A 23,706-nucleotide genomic window follows, 5' to 3' on the forward strand; every position below is an offset into this window, starting at 1 on the left:
AGCTAAGAATGTGCCAAGTACACTCCGACAGAAAGGAATATGCTTCTGAGTCGTAAACACTTCTGGAACCCTTTGTTAGTTTAAAGCACACAGAGGGTAGTCCACACTCAGTGGTCCTTGTAGAATCTATTTATCCATTGGTACATGATCAAAAATAGGAGATGACAGGAAGAAGCTTAGGTTCCTTCATTTATATAGTGAATAAGCAAATGGGGGAGGTTCGAAAAATTAATCCTACTCTAGGATATCAACCAGCACACTCTAAGTCAAGGAAAAAGTATTTTATAATGTTGAAAAAATTGTAGCAAATGAAAAAGTGGGAATTAATATTACTATTGTATGCCTAGATACAGGGCAAAGAACACCACCTTTCCAAATAAATGCTAGAAAGTATGTTATTTCTAACATGCAGAGGTACATATCAAGTTTAGTTAGTCAACACAATGTACAATTTCTCCAGATTTTAGCATATGTTTTACCTTTCTACATAGTCCAAGAGTCTGGAACAATGATTGGATGCAGGAGCATCATGTCCTCCTATGGCATAAAGAAAACCATCACAAGTGGCAACTCCAACCCCTCCTCTTCTCTTGCACATTGGGGCACAAAAGTTCCATGTATTTGTGTGTGGATCATAATATTCCATGGAGCTCAAACAAGAACTTCCATCCCTTCCACCAACTGCATACAACCTGTTTATGAAAGAAAAGTATATTTGAATTTAAAATTACATTTTTTGTATTCACAATATTTATATGAATATAGTCTTGATAATATTGCAAGGTATTACACAACTTCAGCAGTATGTGGCACTCTTTCAAATCTGCATACATTATTTATTTGTGAATATTGTGACGTCTTGTCATACCTCAGTATACAGGTTGTTGAAAGAGAACATCCATTTGTGTAAAACAATGTTTTGCACAAGTCACAGCATCTAGAGTAGAATCTTTCTAATGTTTGCACGTAAATTATAGATATATTCACCCTGAATAAGTAGGATACATTGTGGGCCCTTAATATTGTAGCAAAATATCAAGGGACAAAATATTGCAAGGTAAGTATGTATAGATTATCTATGTTTAACTCTACATTTATGTACCTTGACGATATATATATCTTGAAGGTACATAGATGTGGAGTTAAGAATAGTTAATCTATATTTCCTCTTTATGCACTTACCTATTGTTATTTTGTTCCGATATATTTTGTCCACAAATTTAAGGAATCACAATATTCCTATTCTTGATATCCATTAGTACATTCCATTGCAGATCTTGCATACATCATACATCATACTAGTTGTTGAATGTCTCATGCCATCGGGATGATATTAGTACATTTACTTGTTTTTTTGTGCATTTTTATATGGTGCTTACTAGACTCCATGGGTACTTTGCATAAGAACTGTTTCAATACATAAGGAATTTGTTTTGTTATATTTAATTTAGCTGCAGTCTCTTTAGTGCCCTCGTCTTATCTTGAGACTATTGGGCAAAGGTAAAGTAAAATATGACCTCCTAAAATATCATTAGTTTTGAAGTGATATCATCATGTCACGATCCGTGCGCAATCAAGCTTTTCAGAGTAGGGATGAGAAAGATGGCCACCTGCTATGTAAATAAAGCTGGTGAATTTTCACTTCAGCAAGCTGTCCTCTTTTCTGAACGCAAAGCATCGAGAACAGATAGTGCAGGACAAAATATTCTGAATATGGACATTCAGACATATAGTTTGCCCGTATTGGTAGGTGTGATTGCCAATTTTGATGGAGACCTCACTATTCCAGTCAAGGCCTCTGCCAGCATTGCCAACCATTGGATGAACCCAATATCGTCCAGCAGAATAATTTCTCATGTTCTGGAAGAGTCAATCTCTCATTGAAATCGTTTGCGCTGGGTGCCAAATATTGAAGCACACTCTAGGCCCTAACCACAAACAACAGCCGCTGGGGTCACCCACCTTTTTGCTTTACCCCTAGACCATTTTCCTGACCCAGAGATGCCAATTTAGATGCTTTGGGTACTTTGCCACTGCTGATCAGTGTCAAAATACAGGAGTTCCCTTTGTGAAATGTAATGATGATTGGTTGGCTATGATTGGTTTGTTTGTCTTCCTAGTAAAAGTCCCTAGTGATGTGCCCTGTGTGTGCAAGGGCTAGTAATGCAAGGGCACGCAGAGAAGGGAACTCAGGTCTTCAGACTTCAAAGGTCAGGGGGCATGCCTTTTCTTATCTGGCCCCTAAATAATGGAATAACCTACCAAAATCTTTGCAAGAGATTCCTTCCTACCGAACATTCAGGAAACATCTAAAGGCATTTCTGTACTAAGGCTCCCTCCTTTCCAGCTGTTTCTTCTCTGTTGTAATTCTGAGTAAGCGCCGAGATGCCCCAGGGTGATTCGAGCGCTATAAAAGAATACATAACATAACATAACATAACATAACAGTGTAGGGCTGGCGCGTTAGCATGTAGTCCTGACATGTGCAGCTACTTGTCAGGCCTGACTTTCCCTTTTACATACACATGGGGCACCCCTGTGTAGGTACCAGGTAACCCGTGGGCAGAGTGCAGTGTAAATAAAAGGCAGAATATAAGCTAAGGTGTGTGTTGTGTTCTGGCAGTGAAAAACTCTCTGTTTCGTTTTTCAGTGCTGAAAGGCCATTTTGCCCATAGGACAGAATGGGGAGGCTGGGTGTTGTGTCTGTTAACCTAGTTTTCTGTCAGTTTATGATGAAGAGGTGAAGTTTGGTATGTGTGAACTCACAGTGTCATAATGCATCTTTATGTGAAGGTGATTTTGTCACTATGTGTTTATAAACTACTCTTTTAGAAAGTGGTTGAGATTGTGCTCTGAGCATTTCGGTGTGTCTCTGAAATGTGGATTGTCTGTCTGGAATTGAAATGTGAGAGGAGCTGGGAGAAGTCTTTACCCAGGGAGGCGTTGAGATGGCACCAGGCTGCACTGCATCTGGAGAGTAGAAGGAAAGAGAATCCCGGGAGGTGAAAAGGCCTGGGATGGAGCTATGAACCAATTGACCCATCTTCCGGTGAGTGATTTAGGATCCAGACCCCCAGGATCAAAGGGAGAGAAGTGACACGCAGAACTGATTTAGGGAGGGGTCAGGGACCCCTGAGCACATACAAACTTCACAGACATTAAGGGGTATAACTGAGAGCTGAAACCTCTGAACGTTGAAATGAAAGAGAAATTGATTGAGACTGAAAAGGCTTGGACCCATTCTGTGGTCAAGAGGAACCTCTGCTATAGAAGGAGCAAATGAAGAGACTGCTGTGCATAGACATATCCTTGCTTTGTGATCTGGGGCTGGTCTGCAGTTTGCTGTTCTAACTAAGGAAGATGCTGCTGGGACTGTGCTTAGAGGCGCTGGGTCCCCCTCCTTGAAGAAGACTGCGCTTTGTGCTGTGTCTTGTAACCCTAAGGGCCTGAGGTGATCTGGTCCCCTGTTTGGAAATACAGGAATATAAAAGTTTGCAGAGAAGACTCTCAGCTACGCCATGAGTGTGTGTGCTCTGTCTAGCCTGAGACCTTTGCCGGTTGTGCCCTGTGATCTTGGGCATTGAGAGTTTCAAGGGAAACTCGGACGCGCTGGGAGAGTGTCCTGGTGCATCCCAGGTGTTGGTGAAGGGTGCCTGGGCCTTGGGTGCAACAAAGGAAGAAGCGAGACTCTTCGGCACCAAAAGAAGAAGTGAGTCTCCGACATACAGGAGTGCGTGTCGTGGTGCAGCCAGGGAATTAGAGAAGAGTGCCTGGATGTCGTGTGCACCGGGAGAAGAATTGAGACTCAGATGCACAAGAGTGCGTGTCGTGGTGCAGCCAGGGCGTTGGTGAAGAGCGTCTAGACATTGTGTGCACCGGGAGAAGAGAAGAGGCTCAAACATGCAGGGAGCATTGCATTATTCCTTCAATTGCAAATGACATGACTGTGGCACAACTTTTGGCATTGTTTCTCTGTTGCACAGTATAAGAGAATATCGTTATGCATTACAGTATTAGTTCCTTTTACAACGTGTGAGATTCTAGCAATACAACTGGCCTAACCTTTTCGGAAACAGTTAGGAGTGAGCTTAATGGTTGGTTAGGAGCGGTGGTTGGGATTGGAACCTACCAACCCACCAGAAAGAATACTACCCATTCTTATATATTGATTTTGTGTCGTGTGGTTGTATTGTATAATTGCTTATATAAAGATAATACCCATTTTATCAATATTCGAGTGGAGTCTATTTGTGATGACAACATGGGGTTACTGTGAGCGTGGTTGAACATACTGAACACTCGTGCCTTGGCGATAAGCCTGGCTGCTCGTGCCAAGCTACTAAGGGGGTGAGCAAGGCTATCTCAGATGGTGTCCTTACTTAGCCTAACGTTAAAAGGAAGGGGTCGGGGACGCACGCCTCCAGCATTGGGTTGCGGCTGTAAGTGATAGGGAACTCTACTTCCAACACTCACTCTGCTGCCTTCCATCGTCATGCTCTGCTGCCATGAATAAGCAATGGTAATCTTCTGAATGGTTGATAGGTTGGAGGAGGCAGGTTACCTGCTGTGGTGATGCTGGCATGCAGCTTCATGCCGGACCTCGTGTCCCTCCTCTATCATGTGTGATGTCGTGGAAGTGTTGTTAGAAGGCCAATAACAGGCAACAATGGTTTGTCCAAGCTTTGATTACATTTTCAAACCACATAGAAGAAACACTGATTCTTATCCACTGTTAGGAAAGTGAACAAATTTGAACTGTCATTCTCTTCCAAGATACTTTGATTACAAGCTAAGGTTATTTTTCAACGATGACCTGTTTTTAATTAACCACTAATTTAACAAACACATCTTTAAGGCCTTTCTGCATGGAATGATAGTTCAAAATATAGAACCAACATATAAACTAAAAATGGGAATCTTTGAGACATACACCAATTTAATCGCACCATGACTGTTAAAATATGATATATGAAATTTAGATCAGCACTGAGAAATCCGATTAAATTATCAAATAGATAGCATATTTGCTAAGAGGCATATTACTTACTATTTGTCAACACAAAACATAGAACATTCAATCAATCAATCAATCATGGCATTTGTAAAGCGCACTACATACCCGTGAGGGTCTCAAAGGCGCGTGGGGGTGGGGTGTGCTGCTACTGCTTGAAGTGCCAGGTCTTGAGGAGTCTTTTGAAGGACAGCAGGTCTTGGGTCTGCCGCAGGTGGATGGGGAGGGTGTTCCAGGTCTTGGCGGCGAGGTGGGAGAACGATCTGCCACCGGAGGTCGGTCTCTGGATGCGTGGGACTGTGGCCAGGGTGAGTTCGGTGGAGCGGAGATAGCGGGTGGGGACGTAGAGTTGAGTCGGCTGTTGAGGTATGCTGGTCTGGTGTTGTGGAGTACCTTGTGTGCGTAGGTGAGGAGCTTGAAGGTTATCCTCTTGTTGACAGGGAGCCAGTGCAGGTCTCTCAGGTGGGGTGTGATGTGGCTGCGGTGAGGGATGTTGAGGATCAGGGGTGATGAGGCGTAATGGATGCGTTGAAGCCGTTTCAGGAGTTTGGCCAAGGCTCCTGCCTCGGCCAACATTGCGTTACCTCCCTATGTAAACATGTACAGGACAACATATTTTGCCACAAACTTAGTTACATATTCCCACTTTGCATAAGTTATATCATGCAAAGCTTTCAACAGTCCCTGGGGAGTCTCAGGGGCTAGAGCATCAGCTTTAGGTTGTGGCATTACTCAGTGGTATGGCTGATTGGAACTGGGAAAAGTGGTTTGTTTGTGGGAAATATATAAACAAATAAACTGACACATAAATCAAAAGAAATACACTTGTAAATACAAAGAGTTTCTAGCCCAGGATTAAGCTACATGGGTATATGAGTGAGTAAATGGACGTAAGAAGTTGTATCCATGCACACAAGTCTATTCTACACCTAGCATGGGATCTTGATGTTCCAATAGGTCCCAGGATATGTGGTGGCTAAGTCACTACAGACAGTGGATGAACATTTTAGGCTGGCCCAGATATATACATAAGTTCTTTGTATGTGACGTTTTTTGCATATGATTAGAGTGCAGAGGCATATGATGTTGTACATGGGTAAATAAAACCTGCATGCTCATGTACATTTGAGAAGTTTTATACGACACTAAGTGTATCTCAGAGCATATAAAGGTATGTGACTCCTAACCCTGATAATATGAAGCTTTTTCTTGACCATTATGACAACACAGAGGCCCATGAGGTATTACATATGGCTATGATGCTATATATGAACATGTTATGCTATCATTTTTATGATGAGGTCCTCGTACATTCAAGTTTACTACTTAGTAGTAAATATGGGAGGGAGTGGCTGGAAAAGGGGCCAAACTTACCACAAAATCAAAGGCATTTAGGAAGGAGTAAGAAGTAATTTCGGGTGGGCAAGTGAGGTGTTAGTGAGATACATACACCGACCCACATAAGAGTAAGTAGACTGCTATTTATAAACAGCACTTTTAAAGTTGTTACAGCAAACAAATAGTACAAAAACATTAGTAAATTAGCTGGTGTAAGTCCAGCACCATTTATTCGCCAACCACTAGTACTGGTACATCCTTCCATGGAAAATAATACCAGTAGGACGTAGAATAAAAGCCGATAGGAAATAAAGTTACATTATTTCATTTAGTTAAGAATATAAATATCTATAATTTAATGTTTAGAAAATCTAAAAATAGAACATCTTTGTGATATAATAATATGATATTTTAACAACCTTTTTAAATTTCCAAATTAAAGTAATATTAATATTAATTAACATATAATTAAATTACTTTTTTTAAATAAAGACATCACTTTTTATAATTAGTGCTGCATAGTAAAAATATTTTCAGTATTTTAGTTGGGATTTGATTTTTTAATTTAAACTTCAATTTGTTTTATTTTTTTATTTTGAAATATGCAGAGTAATTAAAGATTTACTTAAATAAATATTGTTAGTTCTATTTTTTTCCTGCATTTAAAATAACTGTATTAAAGCAATTTAAATGAATTTTTAACATATAATATACTTTCCCTTATACTTCACCATAGGGTAAATCAACAGTCAGGATGGAGCTCTCCCTATGGTACCGCAGAGGGAGCATATTCTAAAAATAAAAAAAAATTCTTATTACATTTCTAATGGATTGACACATTTATTTTTAGGCTAAATAGTGATGTACAATTACTTTAAATATTGATTGTAAATGTAGAATAACATATTAAATGCTACAACACTATTAACCTATTTTAGATTTAAATGCCTCTAAATTTTCAAGTAAATCTATCAAATTAAATTTAGCATCATCTATATATTAATGATTTAAGTATGTTTGCTATTTGGTCTTTAGATAATCATTGGTGGGTTTGGAAAAAAAGCCAATGTGCCATCATTTTGTATAATCCTGACATTACACCTTTAAAGTATCCCTATGTCTACAGATATTGCATTACTGTAGTCTGGGAAGGCCCACAGGAAGCGGTCCTAATATACAAAACATACACCTATTGATTTGTAGGTAGTTCCATTTTCGGGGTACTGAAAACCTGATGTTGTCTTGAAGTGTTTGAAATATTTTTAGCCTATCAGTTGCCACAAGGTGTTGTATTCAGTTTATCTATGCTTCTTCCCAGGTTATCCATTGCAAAATCTTACATCCTATTTTTATAGCAGAATTGCCCCAAATAGGCGCATGTTTGTGGAGTCCACCATTCCATTCTAAGAATTTATGGCTCAATATCCATTTTCTAATTATAAAGATTTTCGGATTATCAGCCACCAGAGAGGGTTACGTTGACAAGTAAAGCACAGACAGTCCTTTAATTTTATGGGTAAACTGTCTCTCTTTATGTTACCCAGAACAGCAGTTGCCAAAGTGTTGGGATCATTCTCGCCAATTGCGACAAGTGAAATTCCATATGTTAATGTTGTGTACTCGGCCGGCTAAAGCCTCCTTAATGTCCATTTGCCACCAATATGTGGAATTTTTGTTTTGGTTAGCTCATGCTATTTCATACAAATGATTGCATGTTTTTGTCTACTGTTCACAAGAATCTAATGAGTACCATCTAAAGTAGCATGTCAAGTACATCTTTAATTCAGGGTTTGGTATCATTTTAATGAATAGACACTAGAAGCTTCTGTCAGATGGCTATAAATTGTGCATGATCTTTAGTTTTGGTGCATGCTCCCTATATTGTCTTCAGTGTTAAGCCTTTATATATGTCTTTTTAAAAAAAAAAACTTTAGTTATTCTTTTTTATTTGTATTCATTTTTTCTTTCCAATTATTGTTACAGGTGTTAATTAATAATATTGTATTAGGGCTGCATGGCTTGGTCGCAGACCAAGATGGCCGCAGGGTAGAGAGGCCCCCATCTAGGCCCCACAATAAAATCCTCGTCTCCGGAGGCATCGAGCTCCGGAGGAACAGCGCGGGGGGACACGCAATGACAACAGACCAGGTGTGTGATCAACTAAACCCCAGCATCAAGAATCACTGTGAGAGGCTGCAGAGAAAGGGCAAGGAGTCGGTGAGGTACGCAAGGTATCCAGGAAGAGCCACAGACAGATAAACAGGTGCCGGAGCGGCCGAAGGAGGTCTAAGAATATTGCGCCTGAAGTGGGGAGAGCGAGAGCCACGGAGCAGGGCCTGTGCCCTAGGGTAGCAACGAGTGCAGCCTTGGGCACCATAGACAGCAGTGCAGCATCTGTGAAAACGGCAGAGTGAACCGATACTGCCCCTGAGTGACTCTCTATTTCCGAGAGTCTTGCTGAGGCCAGCGCGTCCATTCCCGAACCTGAAGGGAGATTGAGGTGCATCACATCTGCGTCACGGGCCAAGTGTACGAAGCCACAGATACTTGAGGTGAGCGGGAGTCTTTGGGAGCAAAAAAAGAGGACAAATGGTGGAGATGAGCAGGCGGCAGTCAAGTGGAAGATGCTGGCTAGGGGCCACCTTCCCTTGTAGAAGTGAGGCAGCAACAACCCCACTAGGCCTCTGCGATGAGGGGCCTAAAGTAGCGGCCTAGGCAGTGAAACCCCTCTACACTGGGAGACGGACCCTAAGCTGTGTGGACGGGCGTTAAGTAGTTCGACCACATAAATATTCTGGATTGCCAGTTGGAGACGGAAGAAGACGCTGCCCACCACCATAAAAATCAAATACAAAAGGTGATCCCGGGATGATGGGGCAACCCAAAGGGGCGGGCCACATTCAAACAAACAAAATGGAGAATTATTTGGTCCCCCGACCCCCCCATCGAGGGAAGAAGAAAGAGATGATGAAGAGCCCTCCCGGCGATCATGGTGACAATAAGGGACGTCAAGGACTCCCTTGAACCTAAGATTGACTCCGTATCAGTCGAGGTGACCCTCGGCGTGGGGAGCGACCCTTGACCCTGCTTCAAGGCAGATCGCTTCCCATGCCGTGTGGTTCCACCAGACTGCATACGTGCTCCAGCCCAGCTGCTGCCAAGTTTGAGGCCCGCCTCCACCCGCAGGCTACTACCTGGGCCTCATCCCTGGTGGCCAGTGGTTGGCCTTAGGTTTGTTTCCTGATGTTTTTCACTGCGCCTGCTTTGCGCTTCTACCCGTCTTTATTGTGCTTGTTTTGTGCCCCTCTGGTGTTTAGTATTGCATTTCTGTATTTATTTCACCTCTTTGTCCCTTTGTGCCCATTTTTCCTCTATTCCCCCGCCAGTACCGCGTCCCGCCACTGCGTCCCCTGCGGCCCCACCCCTGCTCCCACTTGCCCATTTCCCCCACCCAGCTGCTCTTCCCTCCCACCTCCCCTTCTTATGGCGGCCACAGGCACGCCTAAGGAAAGCACGTCTGTGCCCGTCAGCGCCTGGACCGCACAGTACTCATACTCTGCCCCACCCCCTCAGCCTGGGAAGACTCCTGGTGGCCGACAACACTGGGAACAGCACCGACACGCCCAACCACGCACGCAACCTAGGGGTCATCCTCGACGCCACCCTCTCCATGACTGAGCAGGTCAACGCTGTCTTCTCGTCCTGCTTCAACACCCTCCGAATGCTCCGCAGGAACTTCAAGTGGATACCCACCAAAACAAGAGAAACAGTCACCCAGGCCCTCGTCACCAGCAGGCTACACTACGGAAACACCCTCTGTGCAGGAACGTGGGCCAAGCTCCCGAGACGGCTGCAACACATCCAGAACGCCTCAGCACACCTGATCCTCAACATACCCCGCCTCAGCCACATCACCCCCATCTGAGAGACCTGCACTGGCTCCCCGTCAACAAGAGGGTCACCTTCAAGCTCCTCCTTCACGCGCACAAAGCTCTCCACAACACCGGCCCAGCATACCTCAACAGACGACTCAGCTACTATAACCGCCATCTCTGCTACGCAGGACTTGCCCTCGCCACAGTGCCTCGCATCCGATGAACGACTGCCAGAGGCAGATCCTTCTCCCACCTCGCCTCCAAGACCTAGAACAACCTCCCCACAAAACTACGGCAGACCCAAATACCTATTGGCCTTCAGGAGATGCCTCAAGACCTGGATCTTCGATCAGTAGCTGCCCCCATCCCCCCCAGTGCCTTGAAAACCTAATGGGTATGTAGTACACTTTATAAGTGTCTTGATTGATTGATTGAATAAGAGCAGACCTCTCTAAGCTCAACAAAAAAGTAGTGGCCACAGAGACTGACATTAACCAACTTCAATCCACAACTAAGCAATTAGATGAGCCTGTTCGCACGCTGGAGCAACAATCGTTGCAAATGGAGACTCGGCTAGAAGACCAGGAAGGGAGAGCAAGGTGAAATAACATAAGGGTAGTGGGGGTTTCCGAAGGAGCGGAGGGGCACAGCGCCGACCTCTTCTTAGAAGATCTCATTCTCAACAAGCTACGGCCCCCACAACTTTCCAAGTTTTTCAGCATCAAGAGTTCACGTAGAGTCCCGGCAAGACCTCCCTGTCCCAGGAATCTGCCACGGACTATAATCACCAGAATATTCAACCACCAGGACAGAGACACAATACTCCAAGTTGCCAGAATGAAAGGAGACCTCCCATATGAAAACTCAATCATCATGTTTTTTCCTGATTTCACATTACAAGTACAGAGACAAAGAAGGAGTTTTGACCAGGTTAAAAATACTAGAGTAATTGCAGAAGGAAAGTCTTGGTACTTCGCAACACCGGAGGAGACCTGGGAATAGCAGGAGGGCTGGCTTACTACCGGGAAAAAGCAGGACCGTGCCCCTCACCGAAGAATTGAACCAGTGAAAAAAAGAGGGGAACCCTCGTTGGAACGAGAACGGCGTGCATCATCGGCCTGCCCTGGGGGATCAACTGTGGGAGAGGACAATCCAAATGGGTGAAGTAAGGACAATATGCAGAGGTAAGACAGTCCCGATGGGGATGGGGTGAGAGAGGCACTTGATGAGAGACAATCACATTTAAGACTTTGAAAGTACTAGGAGAACAAGGGGTACAGAATTGTAACCCAAGAAGCGCCTAAGACATTTATCTACTGTGTGGCCTGGTATGGGGATGCAAATTTTACTTCAATTGTTTGTGGGTCGTACTTGATTGACCACCCTCCTTCAATTTCAAGCTAGTATTGTAATGTTTCTTTGGGGACGACAGGTGCTCGTCGTGTAGGAGAGTTGGGGTTTCCTAAACCTTATTAGCAGGGTAGCAAGGTGGGAGGAGGGAGCGGGGGAGGGGTATGTAGATAGTTTAGTAAGTTTAAAATTGTACTGCAAGAGTAGGAAATGAAAAGAATAACACATTAAAATAAATCATTGGTGTCAATGAGAGCTGCAAATTGAATTTATACATAGATGGGGAGTCACAGACAAGCACAGTCCTCATTAAAGGTCTGGTACTGGAACGTTAATGGGCTAAATGGGAAACTGAAAAGATCATCTGTATTACTGTTTATCAAACGCAACTCGCCTGACATATTTCTCCTGCAAGAAACGCCTCTGAGGGGTAACCACTGTAAGGCCTTAGATAGGTTTAGATACACTCTCAAAGTGCATGCTGGGTATACTTTGGATTCTAGAGGAGTAGGGATTTTGATCAAATGCTCATGTCCGTTAATACACAATAAAGTCTTGACAGATGACCTCAGTAGATATAAGACGCTTAGTGGGGTGTGGGAAAGGATGAGAGTTAACCTTTGCTCAGTCTACTCGACACCAGGACCACAATCCACGATGTTAGACTCGCTTGGCACCATACAACTGCAGCTGCCGGAAAGGAGACTGATCCTGGGAGGACATATGAATGATATAATTTTGGCTGAACTGGATGTACTGAGTAGGAAGCAGACAGGTATGAGTAAACCACCACAGGGCAGCAATTTTAGAGGGTTCCTGGAGTCATTGGGTCTGGGCAATATATGGAGGCATCAAAATCCCAGTGCAAAACAATACAATACACACACCTCTCTGCAGGAACGGGCAGTCTCTCAAGAATAGACTATATAATGGCACAAGCAGAAGATTTGGGGGAATTTAGGGAGGCAGCTATAATTGCTAGTGGTGTATCGGATCATTCTCCGAGAATCGAACCCTGGCATTTCAAAGATGAAGACTTCCGTGAAGTAATGAAGTCCGAGGCTAAGCAGTACATTGCTGAGAATCTTGGTACGGTGGACTCAGCCTTGATTTGCTGGTAGGCTTTCAAAACGGTCATCAGGGACTGTGCCCAATCCAGAATAGGCACCAGTAGAAAAAAAAACAGGTCAAGTGCGTCGCTCTCGAAACAGAGATACTTCATCTAGAGACACAGGTAGTGTGTAGGGATCAACAGGCGGATAAGGAGAGGCACCTCCTCTGAAGCAGACAGAAGCAACTCAGTAACCAGAGGAAGATAGCGGAAGGGCTATTGCAAGAGCAATGCAAAACCGACTATATAACGTTGGGGACAATGCAAACAAATTTCTTCCATGGTTAGAAAGAAGGAGGATAGGGGGAGACTGGGTTCCTGGACTACTAGATGAGACAGGGAATAAATATGAAACCGGGGTGGAGATAGCAGTGGGGTTCGCCCACTATTATGAAAAGTCTACACATCCCATTCCACACACTCAGTGGAAGACTGTGGAGCTTTCCTAACAGACAGCTCCATGCCGCGCCTTAGGAGAGTGGATTGTGACATCCTGGACCAAAACCTAACAGTAGATGAGGTCAGGCTAGCGGCCAGAGCCCTGCAATCCAGTAATGCTGTGGGCCCCAATGGTCTGCCAGTGGAGCTATATAAGGCAATGTTAGATGTAACGGCAGATCATATTATGAATATATTCAATTAGGCATTACAAGATGGCAGGCTACAGGCAGACCAAAGAACAGTACTAATAACGGTAATACTAAAGTCAGGCAAACCACCCACAAACTGCAGTTTTGGCTAAGCTTCTGGCTACGAGACTGTCAGAAGTGATCAAGACACTCATACACCTGGACCAGTCAGGATTCATGCCGCATCGTAGTACCAGGCTGAACTTGCGCCGACTGTTCGGGATACTACATATAACCCAGACAGAAACGAAAGAGCAGATGGCCCTCCTCTTTGGAGGTAAGCATGACCTTTGATAGCGTGGAATAGAACCATCTTTACGCTGTTCTGGAGCATTATGGCCTAGGCACCCTCTGGATACTTTCAGAGAGTCAACTCAGATATCAGGGCACCATTGTGGAGAGGAGCTTCTCCTCGTATTTCTTTGTGTAAACTCCAGAGGGGGATCTTTACAGCTATTACTGGGCAGTGCAGTTGGTGAACGATAATGGCTGAATGTTTGAGAAGAGGGCGGAACCAGCTTATAGGGTCGATAGACTAGCCATGGGACTGCGAGGTCCACAGATATTGCTCTACAGAATGCTGGTTGATGGACTCCACCCAACGCATACACAGATGGTGGTGAGAGTGTGGAAAGTGGCCACAAAGTACTTGGGATGGGAGTAGAAACATTCCGGAATGACTACACTTTGGGTAGGAGATTTTCTGAAGGAAGTAGGATGCTTAAAATGCTTCGCCAAATGGGATTTGCTATGAATAGAGACACTAGGTGACATCTGGAGAGCGGAGTGTATGTCACATTTAAAGAGTTACAACAAGACTTCACGATGGGGAAGGGGGAATGGCTTCTATACATGCAATTGGGATATGCACCTAGGAAACACATCAGGGAAGGAAAAACAATAGTAGAAGCCGGCCCACTAGAGGATAGGGTACTTACAGAGCAGATACATGAAAAGACAATATCATTCTTCTATAAAAAGATAATCAATTATGCCCCAGATCCCACAAACACACTTAGGCAGACATGGGAACAAGATGTTGGCACCCTAGATGAGGATCAATGGGTAGAAGTTCTCCAGGGCCCAAGGGAGGTGGTGATTTGAGCCAGATTCTGACTCATTCAACTCAAGGTACTGCATAGAGTGTACTACCCCAGGTCAGTGCTTTAAAGTATGAGGAGGTGTGAAGGTACGAGCTGTCACAGGGATGTGGGTCAGAGGGTTCCTTTTATCACTTGCTCTGCGAGTGCCCAAGCATTCACACATTCTGAACAAAGATAGCTAGGGAGATGTCGAAGGTGGTGAGTATGGTAGTCCCACTAGTCCCCAAATGGTTCCTTCTAATGACTGAGTCTAACTAAGATTGACCTTGATATTTGAAGCAATGGTTGGTGTTGGTGGCTGTGGTTGCTAAGTGCAATATAGCAAGGAAGTGGGGGGCGATGTCCACCCCAATACTGGAGGAATGGGAAAATGATCTTGACTGGTGCTGGCAAGCAGAGTTGGTGATTTATAAAAGTAAAGAGTGCCCTAAGAAAGGGGAGAAAATCTGGTCAGCATTGCGGACATATCGTGGTCTCTAAGAGGGATGCTGGGAACAACTGTATTCATTATTGATGTAGACTTACACTTGTCAACAATGATAGATCAGTTAACTTTAAAAATGGGATTGCTGTTAGAAGATAAATGCTCTTTGTATGTACAACAATTTTGTGGTTTAATAAAAAGAGGTTAAAAAATATATATATACATATATATTATTGTATTATTGAGTTATGGTCCCAGGCAAGCTATAATGTTGTCCTGATTATGATCCCACAATGTAAAGGGATCGAAACATCATTGACCCTAAGTGTATATACACTTGCTGGTCACTGTTGTTTTGCCTGAAATTTTCTTTGCATTTTTTCTTTGTTTTCTCTAGTTTTGGACACTTGTTTTGGATTACCCAGGAGTGGGGTTAATCTCCTAAAACTGTTCTTTATTGAAATACTAAATACTTTTTATTGTCCAATTAGACAATTACTGGGTGTTAATTTTCTCCCAGAGATGTTATACCCAAATATGACCGTTTAAGGAACTTTGTTCCTTTAACTACCTTTGTAATAATTGGTAAATGCATCTATATTCCTTTATTGAAGACATTATAGGACCTCTTCGTTATCACGTATTCCTGGTATTACTACAGCTTCCTCTAGTTGTCAGACTTACGCTGTAATTAGTCTGCCAGCATTCTCGCCTTGTTCAGAGTGTTGGAGTTGCAAACAGGAGAGTGAATTTACTGCTCTCGTTATATATAGTGTAGTAAGGGCAATTTTCACCTTTTTGTATTCCTTTCTATTCAGCAGGTTGGGGGCTTTTATGTATTTTTTGATCAGTAATGTTATATCCCTCTTACATCAACTGAACCCCGATTGTCCTAAATGTTTGTCTTAACAAGTGTCTTGAGCTTTTTCTGTGGGTAATTTATAGCAAGCTATATTCATGTGACATGGGTTTCATATTGCTATTTTTAGGCCGCATTATATCCTCAACTCCTCCGGGTATCTGAAAAAGAATCTAAAAATATAGTATTGAACATTCAGTGGGTCAATCACAGCACCATCAAATGACATCATACAATGACTGGGCACACAGATAAACATGACACAAAGTGAACTACTGACAATAATGATTCCTAGTGTAAAGTGCTTCTCTAATACAATTTATAGCAGCTAGGCACTGAAAACGTTCTTCTCACAGATTTATAAAGTGCACAAAAGTGTATTAAGTACAAAGTGCTTTGACTCGATGTACAATCCCACGGGCATGGTGAAAGGTTATCATGCCACCCGCCTCGAACTGGGAATGCCACTAGGAAGTGTACAGTTCCCAAATATATCCTTCTCAAATAAAAACTGTATTGAGTATTTTCTATAAAACTGAGATACAATTTCACCTACCATTTAAAAATCACGTACTCCAAATTTGCCAAAAGTTTGTGTACTCGCCTGGCCTGGGCCTGTTCATAGTAGGCAGTCTTAACTAAGGCTTTCACTGCATGTGGTATTTGAGTTGGTTCTTCAAAAAATCCACTGAGCTCCAGCTGCCTTAAACTGCGACGTATACATCCAAGCCAGGCAATGCTATCAGTATTATCCAGGGCCAAGCATTCCTGAAGGAGGAGCCTAGAGAAATCAAATTCTGGTATATTCCAAACCCACACAGCCCTCTAGAAATTGTAACCCCACCTCTGAATGACATACAATGGTTGAAGTTCCTCGTGGCACCATCTATAGTCCCTGAAGAAAAACATTTTCTCAATTTGTAGTCTGGAGCTTCCAGAATATTTTGATGAACTAAGGTCATAGGTTCATTACATTCTAAATACCCCTACATAGTTTTTGTTTCTTACCTTCTATTCCACCCCACTAATAAAAGGATACCTTGGGAGTGGAAGAGAATATTTTATCATTAAAGCTATGCTCCCTAACTAACAATCTTCATAAGAGCCCCCTGAAATATGGTTGAGCCCATCATGACTATTAGGAGTCAGAGTAAACCAAATGATGAAGCATTTCACTATTAGAGTTGTTGAGCATTGTTTAAATGAAAGGGTTCCTTTACCTTTCCTACCCCGGTAGGAGTAGTGCAGAGGTGCCGCACATAACACAATACCCCCCTCTTTTTCCTTGTGGCGGTGGCTGTACTCAAGACGGGATATTCCATGATTATCGGTATTTATATAGGGGGTTTGTAGCCCTTTATCCTCTTTTAAGAGGACCTCTCTAACCTTCAGGGGCTGTGAAGTTCTTTAAACTTCAGCCCATTCCGTTTTGAGAAGCCAGAATACTCTCACACTTTACCACTGCCAACCAGTGCTAAAGTACTGGTGTTCTCTCCCTTGAACATGCCAAAACTGACTTAAACTCATTGGCATATGTATTTTTTTTTCCCTGGTAAAATGCTACGAGTGGGCCTGCAGCACTTATTGTGCCCACACTAAAGTAGCCCTTTAAAACATCTCTCAGGCCTGACATTGCTGCCTGCAGCAGCACAGCTTAAAACAGCCAGTTGAATGAATCCTGCAAAAATAACCCATTTCAGAAACATAAACCTTCCTTTCTAATGAGTAAAAGTCAACCCAAAGGAAGCCCCTAAACAGCCCGTGGTATAAGTTTCAAAAGTAAGACATGTGTTTTTAGGTTTTACATGTCCTAGTAGGGAAAAACACCTACATTTGTGTTCACTACAGTAAGGATCATTTCTCCTTTAGGATAAAATTGAATTCCCTTATTACATTTATTAAGGGTTAACTGTTGATTTGGGACAGATTGAAACATCATGTTTGGTTTCAAATTAATTCCAATTTACAATTCTCTTTAACGGTAAAGTCAGATTTTAGGTTACAATTCTGAAAATACTACATTTAGAAAGTTGACATTTTCTTGTCCTAATCATTTTGTGACTGAAGCCTGGGCCCTCGGTCACATGACTGTGACTAGTTTGTTAGTTGGTCTTTATGTATTTCTCCCAGACAGTGCGACAAAGGTAAAGTAGGTGATGGCAGGATGGGTCATCCAGGTTGGATAGGGTGGAGCTGCTCCTAGCCCCACTTACATTTGAAATGGCTACCTCCAGCACACTCACAAAGCAACTTAACACACATCTTATGTCACCCTAGACTACCTGTAGCCTGGGCAGGGGAAGGAAGGCACTTTCCAGAACCAGATGTGGGGGTAACCTAGAAGTTTACTCCACTTCAAAGACTGACATCAGGCATACATATTGGATCCTCAGAAGAACTATGCAGTACACTACCTGACCTGGACATGCAGAAAACATCACAAGGACTGTACCCAAATAAAACTGCCCTGCTGCTTGAGGCCTACCTTGCTGTTTGAACCCAGATTACCAGAGTGACTCCAAGGGCTAGTTGGCTGATCTTGTGTGTGAGCTAAAGGGAAATAACAAGCTCCAGTGTTGATCTGGCCTCTGTTGTAGAAAGTCTTGACCCCTGAAGTGGTTCCCCTCCTGTCCTGGACCGTTAATGGTGGTACATAAGGTGGTGCTCCAGACTAGTCCTAAAAGTTGGGAATTAGAATTTTTTTTATGTCAGGCATTATGTGCCCTCGTTGGTTACAGCCTGCAGATTCAACCTGCTGGTGATTTTTTACTTTAAAAAAAGTGACAGAGTCCAAAAATAGAAGTCTTCTCCCTGACTTCTTCCAGCGGCTCCCCCATTGATGATGCTTGCTCCTTGAGCACCGGCTGACATGACTCGCTGAACTTTACCTTCACAGGAACTTTTCTTCAAAATGTCTTCTGTTCCAAAGGTAAGCCAAGACTGGGACCAATCCACCTTGTTAAGTAGAATCACACTCCATAGCTGTCAGCCTTAACGTTTGACTTTGCCCCAGTCTCTTGTGACAAGATATTTGCGGTTGGTGCTTTGATCTTTTAGCCATTCTTTTTTACTTAAAACGTTAAAAATTCATAACTCTGGTTCTACTTATTTGATATGTTTAACTTGGGTGTGATTTTATTTATTACATTTTTCAATAGTTTTTTTTAATTGGTGTGAGATTGTTTTTGTATTGTGCTTTCACTTTATTACTCTCTGTCTGCAGCATAAATACTTAGCACTGTGCCTCCAAGTTAAGCCTGACTGCTTTTGTGTCAAGCTACCGGAAGGTTAAGCACAGGTTAATTTGGTGAATTTTGAGGTTCTCCCTTACAAGGATTGTGGGTGTTGCTTGGGAAAGGTTCTCACCCTCTCAATCAAAGATCGAATTTCTTACAATTCGTCACTGCTTTGCTGCAGCCTTGCACAGTACTTTATTGACTATAGAGCTAACTTCTGTATTTATGACAAAAGTGTGGCACACCTTGGACCATCTTGATGGGACCAACCGTAAAATGTAAGGCATTTACTTTAGAAATAATCTTAATGAGAGGGTTTGCTTTGTCATAGAAATCATGGTGATTTCTCTAGAAACGTACTTCTTAACCTGTGGCCCAAGAACATCTGGGGGTCTTCGAGGCCTACTCAGGGGTCTATGACTGTTTTACAAATTAAAAATTAAAATTAATATATTTAAATTATTAGAGTTTACACTAATAAACAGGCAAAATTGAAAATTTGAAAACTTTTTCTCTATTTGATTCTGAATTACACAAAATGTTTCAATATTTAAGCACTTAAACTCTTCTGAAAGGAACGTCTTGTTGACATTGGATTGTCGCTGATTGCCCTTGTGACCAGGACACCAGGATTTGCTCTACGCCTTACCGGACCCGCTTCGCGGGTCCCGCTGCGTTATTTGGAACTGTGGGGCTGCGGGGCTTGCGGGACTAACACCAACTGCGGTTCCAGGCACCGGCAGGGCTGCGAGTAGTATAGCAGGGACTCAACTTCCCAGGAGTTCCTGCTCGCCACACCTGAGGCTGCTCTCCCTGCCGGTTACGCCCCTGTCGTGTTTTGGCAGCTCCTGAGTTAGCGTTTAGCTCAGCTACACGATCTTTTCCGTTAACTTGACCAAAATGTACGGGGGCCATTTTGAATCCTTCCGACTTCCATTTTGTATGAACACGCTGCCTCGTGGTCAGCGTGCCCCTTTGTCCTTTCTCGATATCCCATGGTCATTTATTCTGCTCGGCAACGGGCTATTTTTAGTACTGGTCAAGCGCACATGCGCACTATACATTAACTGGTCATTCTTTAGGAATGTTAGCACAAACTGACCAGTGCCATTACAACTCCTCCCACATGCTGGCTGTGTTCCAAAAATGACCTTATATGTACCTAAAGTGTGTAACTTGTAACCGCCTATTTTTTTTATTGTCATTAAACTGTATAAAAGAGGTCGCGCACCGATGTTCGGTGTGCTACTTCTTACATTGCCGAAGGGTGCTGTAGGAATGTACCACCACCCCATGGGGTCTTAATAAACTTGTCTTTTGCATTTTCCAGTGTCCGTGCCAACTTCTATACTAAGGTGTTCGAATATGTAGGCCTGATTAAACCCAACACCGCAATTGGCGACCACGAAGGGACTCATCGGCGACTCGGATGCCCGAAGGAGAGGTCGCGACGAAGGTTTGGAAACTCGCCATGGAAGCGATCGCTGCCATTTGAGTGACCCGAGTCTTGGCATCCACGGTGTTTCTTTCCTTCCTTCTGATCTGACCTTCCAGGTGGCGCCGGTCCTCGACTGAGATTCCGATCTTGGATTGTCGTGTAGAGCCGTTTTGGCTGATTCGATCACAGAACTTGGCAGATGGATCTTGGACGTTTGAAGATATTCGGTAAGCTTCTGATTGGTGAGGTAGTCTACTGACACTTACTATGGCTTTTTGAATTTGTTGTAAGCTTCTGATTGGTGAGGTAGTTTACTGACACTTACTATGGCTTTTTGAATCTGAATTTGAATTTGAATTTGTTGAAGTTAGCTAACGTTTGACTTGTTGAATTTGAATTTGATTTATATGTGGAGTGCACCTCACATAGGCAGGCATGTAGGGATATTTCTCTGACTTATTTGATTTGAACGGCGCACCGTGTATGAAGCACATTAAGTGCCATTTTATGTAGTATCGCGTTTCCGTGGTACTTTTGAACATGCCTGTTTTCAGCACGCTCCGAGGGATGTGCTGCTTTGAAAATGGTACCAATTATCGATTAAATAAATCACAGCCGGCTCCCCCAGAGGGGACTCCTAATCGTGAGATGTATGTAAAATTTGGCATTCCGCCAATAATGTACAGCACATTATGGCACAAATATAGTAAAGCCGATCGTGAATTACAGTGGCCACTACATGGGTCATTTGATTTATGAAAGGTTCAATATGTGGAGCAGTGTTTGTTTCAGCGAAGGTCTAGACAAGATATGTTTGATTGTGTGCGTATGTGGGAGAAAGAGGTGCGTGAGCGAATGAAGCGTGAGGAAGCCTTGGCGGAGAAGGTGCAGCGAAAGGCTGCACGTGACAAAGCTTTACAGCTACAGGAGAAGGAGTTCCAGGAACAGAAAGAGAGGGAGACTCGAGTACGTAATTTGCAGGTTAATGGACAGTTCCCTACAGCTCCGAACAAGATGCGGATGAGGACGACCAGCATACACAGCGTACAAGGTTACATGCGGAACGAACTGCGGAATTGCGTTCGTTTGCACGAAAGCTAAATATTAATACTATCACTGTTTCTGAAATTAGTAAGCAAATGGAAAAATGGTCTGATCAAGAGCGAATGTATTTCTTAGATCATTTTGGAGGTGAGGTTGTTGAACGCTTTAGAAAATATTCTCCAGAGTTAGAACCCGAGGATATATCCAAGGGTCGCGATAACTTTCGTAAAGGTCTCTTTGTTCTTTCAGATGCGGATGAATTTTTCAAACGTTTGGTTCAGCTACGGAATGAGGCGACACGACTACGGGAGTTGGAAAAGTCAAAGGGTCCGCCTGCGTCCGGATCGACGGAGATATCCAAAGAATGCTCTATCTTTGGAACAGATAAGATCGCCGCGATTAATATTAGACCTATGCGAGAAGCTGCGCCTTTGTATGTCCCTCATAAAGGGGATGGCATAGATGATGATAGAACGTCTAAAGACGCGAAGGGGTATTTTATATATAACTGGGTTTATACGCCCTGGAATAGAACAGATGTCATGGCGCTTAAGAATGCTTTGCCTGATCCTCGTAAAAATCCAGCGGCTTTCTATGAAAGTGTTGAGAGTGCAATTTCCTCGTGTATTATGACATTAGTTGATATTGATCTGTTTTTTGGGCTAATATTGCCCCCTGATATGTGGAGAGCGATTCGTAAGTTTGATGATCCCACGACTCTTGGGGCAGGTTGGAAAGATATAGTTCAAGCTGACTTAGACAGGGAACCAGCATGTAAGCCTTGTCAATTAATATTGGATCTTCCAGGTGCTATACTAAATAAATTAAAAACGCTCGTTCCCGCTAAAAAAATTGATTGGACCATATTAGCCTCTTGTAAACAGAAAACGGATGAATCGGTTTCAGATTTCTTTTCTCGTTTTGAGGAAGCGTTCCATGACTACAGTGGACAATCATTAACAGAAGATACAGGCAGACATTTATTTGTTGACAAGTATGTGGCTAATCTCCTACCGGAGATTGCACAACGATTAAAAGCGAGTGAAAGTTCGTGGACCACGGCAACCCCTGCTTCTTTATTGACTATGGCTCAATATTATGAACGACAGGAATTGGAGTCAAAGGAAAGTAGTGATAAGAAAGCGAAGGATTTGAAGACGAAGGTAATGTTGGCTCAGGTTCAGGCTACAAGGGGAAACTATCGAGGGGGACGAGGATCGTATAGCAATGCTCCTCCTCCTCGTTCCGACATATCTGTGAATCAGTGTGCATACTGTAGACAGTTTGGACATTGGATTGCAGATTGTCCGTTGTTTCGAGAACAGTGTAATTTGCGGGGACGAGGAAGTGGAAGGTCTAGAGGTAATTATGGAGGGCCGAGAGGCTATGGGACAAATGATCGAGGAGGTTATGGGACAAATGATCGTGGAGGATATGGAGCAAGGGGTCGTGGTCAGACAGATTATAATACGTTCGATAATCGTAATCAATATCAGATAAATGAGGGTGGCTCTGCTGAGCCACGCGATGAGCGCTATGCATAGGATTGCGTAGGATGGGGTGTGGAATCGGTTGAGGTACCGGTTGATCAAAGGGGTCCATACATAGAAGCATATGTTTTGGGTTCCACTGGTCAATTTCTGGTCGATACAGGAGCTACTCGTAGCGCTTTGTCCAAACACTTGGTTCCAAGGGCTCCCCTGTCTGGCGAGGTAATTACAGCTCTAGGGTTCGATGGAACACCTACTTCTAGCCCACTGTCTCAACCCGTTGCATTTCATGTTGATAAATTTGCTGCCCCTTGTCCCTTTTTGCTGTCTCCGAATACACGAGATAATATTATGGGACTCGATATGTTAAAATATTTTCGAGCTACTATTCGCTGTGCCCCGGAAGGGGTGCGGGTTGTGTTGAATGAAAATTATCCAGAAGTTGAGCGAGTGTGTCTTCTCCATGAATCTGAAGTATTAGCCTCCCTTCCAAAAACATTGTGGGCCACTTCTGATACTGACGTAGGGCAGATGAGTATTCCTCCAGTACGTATTACGGTAAAGGAGGGAGTATCTCTGCCACGTGTCCCACAATATAAAATTTCGAGGGAGGGCAAAATTGCATTGATACATATTGTGAATGATTTAATTCTGGCAGGAGTAGTTGAGGAGGTTCCCTACAATGTTTGCAACAGCCCAATTCTACCGATCCTTAAAAGAGATACAGATGCTAAGGTTTACCGTTTTATTATTGATTTGCGGGAAATCAACAAGATAGTAGTACCCCAGTACCCGGTG

General features: G+C 43.3%; 1 protein-coding gene across 1 annotated transcript in view; it reads right to left on the bottom strand.

The window, feature by feature from the left end:
- Positions 1-23,706, bottom strand: part of KLHL1 (kelch like family member 1) — a 1,526,090-nt gene that overhangs the window by 84,844 nt on the left and 1,417,540 nt on the right. Inside the window, exon 9 of the mRNA XM_078657414.1 lies at positions 480-692. Coding sequence (XP_078513540.1) covers positions 480-692 — 213 coding nt within the window. The remainder of the gene's footprint in view (positions 1-479; positions 693-23,706) is intronic.

The sequence above is a fragment of the Lissotriton helveticus genome, chromosome 8 (assembly GCF_964261635.1).
Source record: "Lissotriton helveticus chromosome 8, aLisHel1.1, whole genome shotgun sequence".
Taxonomy (NCBI): Eukaryota; Metazoa; Chordata; class Amphibia; order Caudata; family Salamandridae; genus Lissotriton; species Lissotriton helveticus.